We start from the raw sequence: 9,391 nt of genomic DNA, 5'->3' as shown, positions 1-9,391 counted from the left end.
AAAACGACCTATCGTTGTGGTATGCCCTAATGTTGCGGTAGTTTTTAAATAGTTCATCTAGGATGTAATAGCATCAAAAACAATTGTGGATCCGCTAAAACACTTCGAATCAATAATTAGAACACCTTTTGTTTGACAAAATTCCGTTCAAAATTATGAAAAATCAACATTTTTCATTAAAAAATTGCGTCCTTTGAGCCTATTATTGCGGTAGTGCTAAGGTCCTATTGTTGTGGTATCGCTCTCCATAAGAAATACAGGCAATACCGCAACAATAGGACTGACCTTCAAAAAATATCGCAACAATAGGCACCTGCATCCTATTATTGCGGTAGTTTGTTTTTATTGTGATAAAAACAAAACAGCATAAGTTTAGCACAATTGACGTAATATTTACGAGACTAGAGTTAACGAGCATTCTATTCGACTACTACAATGGTCAATACGATAAATAGTTCATTTAAAAAAAAAAAATCGAAATCAATTTTGTTTTGACGCGGCGCTTAACCCCTCCATAATAGGTAGTTTTACCCTACTTCTGCGAAAATGCATCCTGTACTAATCCTAAGCTGCAGTATTATAATAAACCCTTTTCTAGGCCTGCTCCCTTGTCGTCGTATTCACATAGTAATGAGATGTTTTTTGGACCATCGGAGCCGACACGTATTCTTTGTAGGTCACCACCTTCGTAACGTACTTGTAGGAAGTGCTATTTCCTGTGGGGCTAACCGCATGCTCCGACTCCTCTACGGTATGATTTTGTTCGCGTTCTGCCACCAACTTGAAGTTATCTGGTACTTTCTGAGTTGGTCTTGTCACTGTTCGATCATTGTGGTTTTGATTACCGTTGATAGGGCTATTGTCGGTGTTTTTGTGCTGATTGTATTGCTGCCAGTTGGAATCCGTGCGGAAAAAATGACGCAGGCTGGTTTCGGTTACAAATACACCTTTTTCCGACTGTCCCGTACACAGCACTTTACCATTGAGGCTTATTTTAGTAAGACGAGGTAGAGGATTCTGGAGCGGAAGATTCACCCGGTAGCTTACACCGCGTCCCTTGGAAATCTGGTCCAGTAGTTGCCGATTGTCCCCAATTGCTTCGATGGAGCCGATATAGTTCTGAAATAAATCAATAATAGTATGTCGTTAAACCTTCAAGATATCGCGGCGCATGTTAAAAAATTCTATCAAATTCTAGTTCCAGAAGTTGTGAGTATACCTATAGTTGCGGTAGAGTAGGGAGGGATATCCCAGTGACGGGCACCTAAGTCATTTGACGCAAAATTCTGAAACTATTTGGGTGATGTTGACTGGCACGTAAAGAAAATATAATTGAATCTTATTTGAGCATTTGAACATCAGTTCATTGAAAGTTATTTGATTTGGTGGCAGCCAATGAGCGCAAAGATGTGCAAGCTGAGGCTGTTTCTGCAACTATAACATCGTTAATGTGCAGTGCACTGCCCACATGAAGGGCGACCCGATGAAGAAAATAGCACAGCTAGAGCAGACACATGATGGATGCCCACCGCGGGACGTCAAAATCGTCATCGACGACTTGAACGCTTAGGTAGAAAGGGAGGAAATGTAACAGACCGATGATCGGACCGGACAGTCTGCATACCATATCGAATGACATCGGCCAACGATGCATAAACTTTGCAGCCTCCCGCGGAATGGTAGTCCGAAACACTTTCTTACTCCGCAAAAATATCCACAAGGCCACATTGGTATCATCTAACCAAGAAACGGAAAACCAAATCGACCACGTTCTAATCGACGGTAAATTCTTTTCCGACATCACCAACGTCTGCACCAACCGCAGTGCGAATATTCCGACTACTACCTCGCTACCAGTATGGCTGAGCTTAATGTGTGGAGGAGAAGAATGCAGCATGGGCGAGATTGCTGCAACACCACACGAGAGCGAACGAGGCACGATATAAACGGGCGTGGAACAGACAAAATTCGATTTTCCGAAGGAAAAAATGCCAGCAGATCGCGATCGTGAAGAGACGGAGCCACACGGAAGTTCTATGAGAAGTTGAACTGTTCACGCAAGCCACGTGCCACAGCATGACATGTGTAAGGACATAAACAAAAATCTTGTTACGGACGAGCGTGAGCTGATCTAAAGGTAGCGGCAGCACTACGAAGAGGACCTGAATGGCGATATGGTAGAAAACGAGGGCGGCATGGTAACGAGCCTGGGAGGACGCGCACAAGACATACGTTTTCCAGCTCCGGATCTCCAGGAAATCCAGGAGGAGATTAGTCAGCTGAAAAACTACTAAGCCCCTGGGGATGACCAACTACCAGGAGAGTTATTTAAATACGGTGGTGGTGCACTGGCTAGAGCGCATCTATTCATCTACTTCAATGCCACATATGATACAATCGTTGGGGCCAACATGCACGAACACGGATTTCCGGATAAACTGCTACGGTTGATCAAGACAGCGATGGATTGGGTAATGTGCGTAGTTCGAGTTTCAAGAACACTCGAGAGTCCCTTCGAAACGCGTAGAAGATTGAGCTTTGCTTTCGTGCCTGTTATTCAACATAGTTTCGGAGGGAGTAATACGAAGGACAGGGATTGACACGAGTGGTACGATTTTCACGAAGTCCGTTCAATTAGTTGGTTTCGCCGACGACCGACATTGATATTTCGACACGTAACTTTGGGAAAATGGAGGAAGCTTACATCAGACTGAAAAGGGAAGCTAAATGGATTGTATTAGTCATCAACACGTCCATGTCGAAGTAAATGATAGGAAGAGGGTCAAGAGAGGACAATATAAGCCACCCACCACGAGTTTGTATCGGTGGTGATCAGTATTGCAATTTCTTATTTTCAATGAGAGATGTCACGCACTGTTTACATATCTGCCCCTTTCAATATCTATAGGAACGCAAAAGTTGAATGGCATGCTACAAAAACCACAAAAAATATTTGTTCCGTGAAGGCATGAAAATGAGCAATATTTGCTTTATTATTGTGTTTATCACCATTTTCAACTCGGTGAATTAAAGGAGTATGATTAATTTATCGACTAGTTACTATTCTTCGCACTATTAAAATAATTTAGAAATTTCAACTCTAATATAAGCTTGAAAATACAACTATTCCTCGAGAAAGTTATGCTTAAAGATTCATAGTAATAGAATTATTTCGAATATTTTTTAATTTTTTTAAATTATCTTTATAGTGATTTTTTCGAATATATAAGAAGTTCATCACTTAATATTTTTAAAGAGTTTTAGTTAGGAAGCAATATAACGATTATTATTTATCAAATACCAGTGTCAGATATAAATACATCTATGCATTTTAACGCCAAGTTTATATGCATTATTCCCTATTCTCAAAATGTTTAAAAAGGAGGACAGTTAGAAAACCGGAGGGCATCCTTTATTGAAGAACAAGGGTTGGCCATATGGTATCCTAATGGAGACTTTTGACCCTCTTCAGGAGTTCGTTTCACTTTATACCAATTCTCCCAAGTTTCAAAGTTCCTTCTCCACATCAAGATCTTTATTCTTCTATTGAGATCTGTTTAATTTAAACCTGTTATCCATTTTGCTTGAATTACCATCGGTATGGAAATCCCAAAGCCAGTCGATTATCAGTGCCGCGTAATCCTTATAAATTCAAAAACGGTACATGCAGCTAACTAATTGCGAGTGGTGCTTACACATAATAATAAACAACACATCGACCTGTTTGTGTTCATCGTGATGGAAAGTGTGATTGCCAGCGAACCTGTTCTACTTCTAAATAATAATACGATGACTTCATATCATGGAAATACTTCATAAACATGGTGTGCATTGCGAGCCTTTTACTTTGAGATGGAATTACTCTTCTGATCCAGCGTTGGATCGAGTACTGCCTAAATTGTTAAATACTATTAACTCACCGAAGGCAGCTGGGCAGCAATCGAGAATGAAATTTCCACCTCAACCGTATTTTTGACTTGCTGTGACTGTAGATTCACCAGGCCATAATACTCCGAACTGTTAGTGTCGTACTGGTAGCTAAACAGGCCGGGGCATGGTGATGCTGGAGGTGCCGGTACGGAAAAGGTAAATCCACAAAGCAGCAGTGTTATAAATGGTACCCAACGCAGGCAATTGGAATGTATCACATGTAACATTATTTGAAACTTTTGTAAATTAGCTAGCGTGAGCTTCGGGATTTTTTGTTCACAACTCTGGAGCAGTGTAAATTGAAACACGTCTTATGTGAATCGCTGTTCGGCTTAAACTGAGAATGGGCGATGTCTTATGCTCAAAAGAAAAGCTCGATTCTGATTCATCTTATCGTATCAGAGCAATGTCTCGTCAAGCAAGAGAATACGCGCAATGATCAGTAGCGCCAGCGTGCGAGTAGAAAGGAAAAGGCGTCCATAACGACGACATTAAAAGCCATTAGTAATATTTCATCAAATCGTCGATCGCGGATCGATTGACTGACATCTTTTGCATTAAGCGAGGAAACGATGAATATGTAATCGAATCCGGTAGTGCTCCTAGCGGCTGTTGACTGATCGATGGGATAAATTTGAATACGCCCGCTTAACGACCATAGGCGTGCAGATCTTTATCATAAAGAGAATCTACCGGGTTGATGTCTATCTGAAGCCCTGAGAACTCGAATTAGTTATTGATGAAAAATAAAATGAATGTATTGGAAACCAAATGAAAATGAATGAAAAGGTAATAATTCCACATTTTGAAATAATTTCGTTGAATATTGACTGTGTTTCTTTCCGTAGGGTAATATTGTAGATCCAGTTGAAAACCGAACTGAGCTCTCGCGACAATCGAATTTTCTCCCATTTCCGAATGTCGCAACTGCATTGCGAGTGTTGCGCATGATGGCGCACGGCTATAGCATAGATGCAGACTACTCGCGATGTAGTTGCGACATCCGGAAATGGGAGAAAATGCGATTGTCAAGAGAGCTCAGTTCGGTTTTCAACTGGATCTACAATAACGGTCAGCGATGCCTCTCATCAACCTTTTTGCCCATTCTCGTACAACAAAGTTGTACCAAAAGGATATCATTTCACTCCGAGAACTCACTTTTTATAGAAGGTGCAAAGTGTTAAAATTAATACTCAGCTCGACGAACTGAGCACATGTCTGCCCATCCGTGTGTGTACAAAAGCCTTACTTACTTCTGCAATATGTTCTTTGAACCTTACATCTAACGATCTTTTTGTTTGACCTACATATACTTTATCACACTGTAACATGTAGTTAATGTACCTACACATAGTATAAATAGTGTAAGCTGCGATCATTTTCTTCAAGTCGAGTCAAGTGCGAGACACCGAAGACGACCTTACTGTTGAGGTCGAAGTACGTATCTGTCAAGGTACAATTAAGTGGTGGAATCAAATGGGATTGTACAAACTCGTCTTATGACAAGTGCTTTTAAAAATGTTATTCAAATTGTTGAACATTGTAAAATTGGTGTAATTTTCACAATTCTGGTACCTCTGGGTATCGTTTTCAGGCGTTAGTTACCCTTTGTGATACAAGATGGTATGATTGTGCTATCTGTTGCCTAATATGGGGATTCACGAAGTCAGCTATATTGTTAATATACTATTTTGAGTGTCTTGGATAAAGGCGAGAAACGCAGTATCACTTCTAGGTAGTTTAATTTGGGTCTTGGGGAGCATCCACAAATTACGTAACGCTCAGAGGGGGGAGGGGGGGTTGAGCGATGTGTGACAATCCTTACAAAAAGTTTAAATTATTCATACAAAAAATGTGACATAGGGGGGAGGGGGGGGTTGAAAATGGCCAATTTTTGCGTTACGTAATAAATGGATGTTCCCTTGACCCTTCTTTCGGAAGTGTCTATAATTTTATTTTGTATGCGTTACGCAGGCGTGTTAGGTATTGATAATAATTGAGGAACGTGTAGAAGCATGTACTAAAAAATCTTTCTCAGTAAAGCAAAAAACGTAATAATTAAAAGGGATTCCAAAAATTTCTTTTGTGGAAGTTAGATAGCAAATGTGAGCATGTTTTGAGACATAAATAGGCCATGTATGTGAAATTTACTACCATATAAATCTTACTCATTTTTAAGGTATTAAACAAGATTAATTTTACAAAATTATGCATCTATAAGATCTTTCAGATCAATGACTAATTTAGTTAGCTCTGAATTTATTAACATCAAGGTCTCTGGAAATTACAAGTATACTACCAGCGTTATACAATAGCCCTAGCAGCACAAATTAAACCAATTTGGTTACAGCAATTCACCTAGATTTGGTTGCATATGGGTCACAGGAACTTGTGAGCAACATGTGTGCTGCTCGGGAGTTACTAACCATATTGCAATAGCAACTAAGACAATTTCCAAGGGCTTGACGATCCCTACCCAGGCCATCTCCGAGTTGTGGTGCCTGTCTATGTTGTGGTGGGTTTTTACATCAGTGGGCTTTGTTAAACTTGTTAAGCTACAAAAGGCTGTATGTCTTCGCAAGTAGGGTCCGCCAAAGCGACCGTGTGCCGCTCAAAGCGCAAAAAGCCAAGTCCTGTTAGGTGGGACGCTAAACACACCTGACACGACGGACCTCCGACGAAACAGGAGGTTTTAGCAGGCCCAATAAGCCGCCTTTGAAAACAACAACAATACGACTGGATACAATCGGTAACGACCTAGGCGAAGAATAAAGGATCACGATTGGAAGCTTGGAACATGGAACTGCAAATTATATAAAAAAAATCTTCCCGACATCACGAACGTACACACTTACCGCAGTGCGAATATTGAATCCGACCACTACCTCTTTGCAGTATGCCTGCGCTCAAAACTCTCGTTGGTGTACAACACGCAGAAGGTGTCATGCGGAGGGCCGGGTGTAACAGTCGGGGTACGATATTCAACAGATCCAGTCAATTTATTTGTTTCGTGGATGACATGGACATTGTCGGCCGAACATTTGCAAAGGTGGCAGAACAGTACACCCACCTAAAACGTGAAGCAACAAAATTTGGACTGGTGGTGAATGCGTCAAAGACAAAGTACATGCTTGTGGGCGGAACCGAGCGCAGGGCATGTTGCAAGAATGCCGGACAGAAACCCTGCAAAGATGGTGTTCGCTTCCGATCCGGCAGGTACGAGACGACGTGGAGCGCAGCGAGCGAGATGGGCAGACCAGGTGCAGAACGACTTGGCGAGCGTTGGCGTATTCGAGGATGGAGAGATGCGGCCTCGAACCGTGAATTGTGGCGTCAAATTGTTGATTCAGTGTTATCTGTTTAGATGTAGACTAAATAAATGAATGAAATACACGCGGACGTGCGCACAGCAAATACGTGTATTACACGCCGGTGTATTTGCTGTGCACGCACCCGCGTGGTGTCGGTGTGTATTATTTTGACAGCGCGAAGTGACATTTCGAAATCTCAAATAACCATCTATTAGTTGCACTCACTGAATGAATTTTATTTGATTGTTAAAAATTGTGAAAAATAAAAGAGCAGTTTTTTTGTCAACTGTGTAGGACACCGAGAATCGAACCCAGCCACCCTCAACATGGTCTTGCTTTAAAGTCGCGTATCTTACCGCTAGGCTAAGGAGGGCCCAATGCTAGAGGACTGCGCTGGGTAATTACCAAGGTTTGGGAGGATGAGTTTCTGCCGCAGGGGTGGATGGAAGGCGTCGTGTGTCCCATCTACAGAAAGGGCGATAAGCTGAATTGTAGCAACACATTGGCGAACACCGCCTACAAGGTACTCTCCAAAATTGTATGCCGCCGACTAACACCAATTGCAAGAGAGTTCGTAGGGTAGTAACAGGCGGGACTTTTGGGTGAACGCTCTACCACAGATCAGGTGTTCGCCGTACTTCAGGTATTTCAGAAATGCCGCGAATATACAACGTGCCCATACATCATATGAACCGTTTGTTTGAGAAACTGCATAATGTAACATTTTTGGCCAAAATGAGATTTTTATATATTCTGAATCCTCGTCCAAAAATACGTATTCTAGCAAAAATACGAAAAAAAAAAATTTTGTTCAGGAATGTATGAATTTTTTTTTCGTTTGTTTGAGAAACTATGTCCACGTACTTTGAAGAACAATTGTGGAGTACTGCTTTTATTTTTTGCACTGAAAGTGCCCCATGGTGTTGAGTTTTGCCAAAAACTATTGATCTGTATCGAAGAAATTGACATAATCGGTGCAAATTTGTTCGAAAACAGTTTTTTGTTGTTTTCTCGAAATAGTGTAAAATGGACTTATGCAGTTTCTCAAACAAATGATTCATATATTTACCGACTTCGAAGCCGCATATGATACAATCGATAGGGTCAGCTATGGCAGCTTATGCACGAAAATGGATCTCCGTGTAAACTGTTATGGTTGATCAATTTGTTTGTAACTTTATGCGTTCAATCGCCATCGGAAGTTGAGTAGTTTTATCTCGTTTTGAATACTGCACTGAAAACCAAAACTACCCAAAAGTGGGTTTTTTGCACTCAAAACCGTGGTTTGAGCCAATAACCCAAATTTGAGTAAAATGACTTTTCTGGCACTAGGTAGTTTGCCTTTAATCCCAAACAATTTACCCAAAGCTGAGTTTAATTTATCCAAAGCGGACCTTAATCAACCCAAAATAGAGAATATTGGATTTACTTAAATTTGGGTTATTGGGCTGAGCAACCTCGGTAAGGTGTTTGCATCTTGCTCTAGTTTTGATAGCAATCATGGGAAAGAAAGGGAAAACTACCCAAATTTGGGTAATTTTTTTTTGCGATATTCTCATCAGTGCGTATATTGAACTCAAAGTTTGGGTTGATTTATCTGTCCGTGTGGACTCCAGTAACTGGAGTTTGGAAATGTTTCCATGTGCAGGGTTGTTACGACTACGCGGATTTCGCGGTTTTCGCGGATTTGGCGCGTATTTACATAACGATTTTAGGGTTTCGCGCGGATTTAGTTTTAGGTGAAAATTTAATAAATAAAATACTAGATCTAAGGACGACAATTTAAAAATTATTGTTAAGTCTATCTAGATGATTTTTATTAGCAAATGTTGTTGAGAACAAAATCACGTTTGAATGCTGTTAACCTTATGTTTAGGAATATTATCCAAACCCTTAACGAATAAGGGGTTATACAACAATTGAAAAGACAAAAATGTTCTTTGATTTGATGCCTCATTCTATTAAGTGCTCCCGCAGAAGTTGTTCAAAAATTAGAAAATGATTCTCAAAAGTTATTTCTGAAGGATTTCTTGCGTTATTTTCGGATATTTTTACCGGATTACCAACAGAACCTAAGAGGATCCTTGCATAAATTCCGTGTAAATAAATTTCCACAGCCTATAGAGGATTTCTGCAGCATTTAAAATTCG

At 40.6% G+C, this 9,391-nt stretch overlaps 1 protein-coding gene across 2 annotated transcripts; it reads right to left on the bottom strand.

Moving 5' to 3' along the window:
- Nucleotides 1–459: 459 nt before the first annotated feature.
- Nucleotides 460–4,280, bottom strand: LOC134227395 (uncharacterized). Of its 2 annotated transcripts, none has more exons than XM_062708817.1 (2): nucleotides 1,625–1,912; nucleotides 460–1,119 (listed from the first exon to the last, which is right to left on the bottom strand). In XM_062708817.1, exons 1-2 carry the CDS (start codon nucleotides 1,895–1,897, stop codon nucleotides 595–597), a joined length of 798 nt encoding a protein of 265 aa, XP_062564801.1. In that variant the 5' UTR covers nucleotides 1,898–1,912; the 3' UTR covers nucleotides 460–594. The 2 variants fall into 2 exon arrangements, with proteins under 2 accessions (XP_062564801.1, XP_062564802.1); XM_062708818.1 differs by lacking the exon at nucleotides 1,625–1,912 and adding an exon at nucleotides 3,921–4,280 and having other exon boundaries at nucleotides 472–1,119.
- Nucleotides 4,281–9,391: the final 5,111 nt, after the last annotated feature.

The sequence above is a fragment of the Armigeres subalbatus genome, chromosome 3, assembly GCF_024139115.2.
Source record: "Armigeres subalbatus isolate Guangzhou_Male chromosome 3, GZ_Asu_2, whole genome shotgun sequence".
Taxonomy (NCBI): Eukaryota; Metazoa; Arthropoda; class Insecta; order Diptera; family Culicidae; genus Armigeres; species Armigeres subalbatus.
Note: the sequence above shows the minus strand (reverse complement) of the source record. Positions and strands in the feature narration are given on the sequence as shown.

Coding starts and splice junctions, on each gene's coding strand:
- LOC134227395 (XM_062708817.1), bottom strand. CDS start 1,897: ATGCTGCATTCTTCTCCTCCACACATTAAGCTCAGCCATACTGGTAGC. Junction 1,120..1,624: donor GGCCGATGTCATTCGATATG/GTATGCAGACTG, acceptor GATTTATTTCAG/AACTATATCGGCTCCATCGA.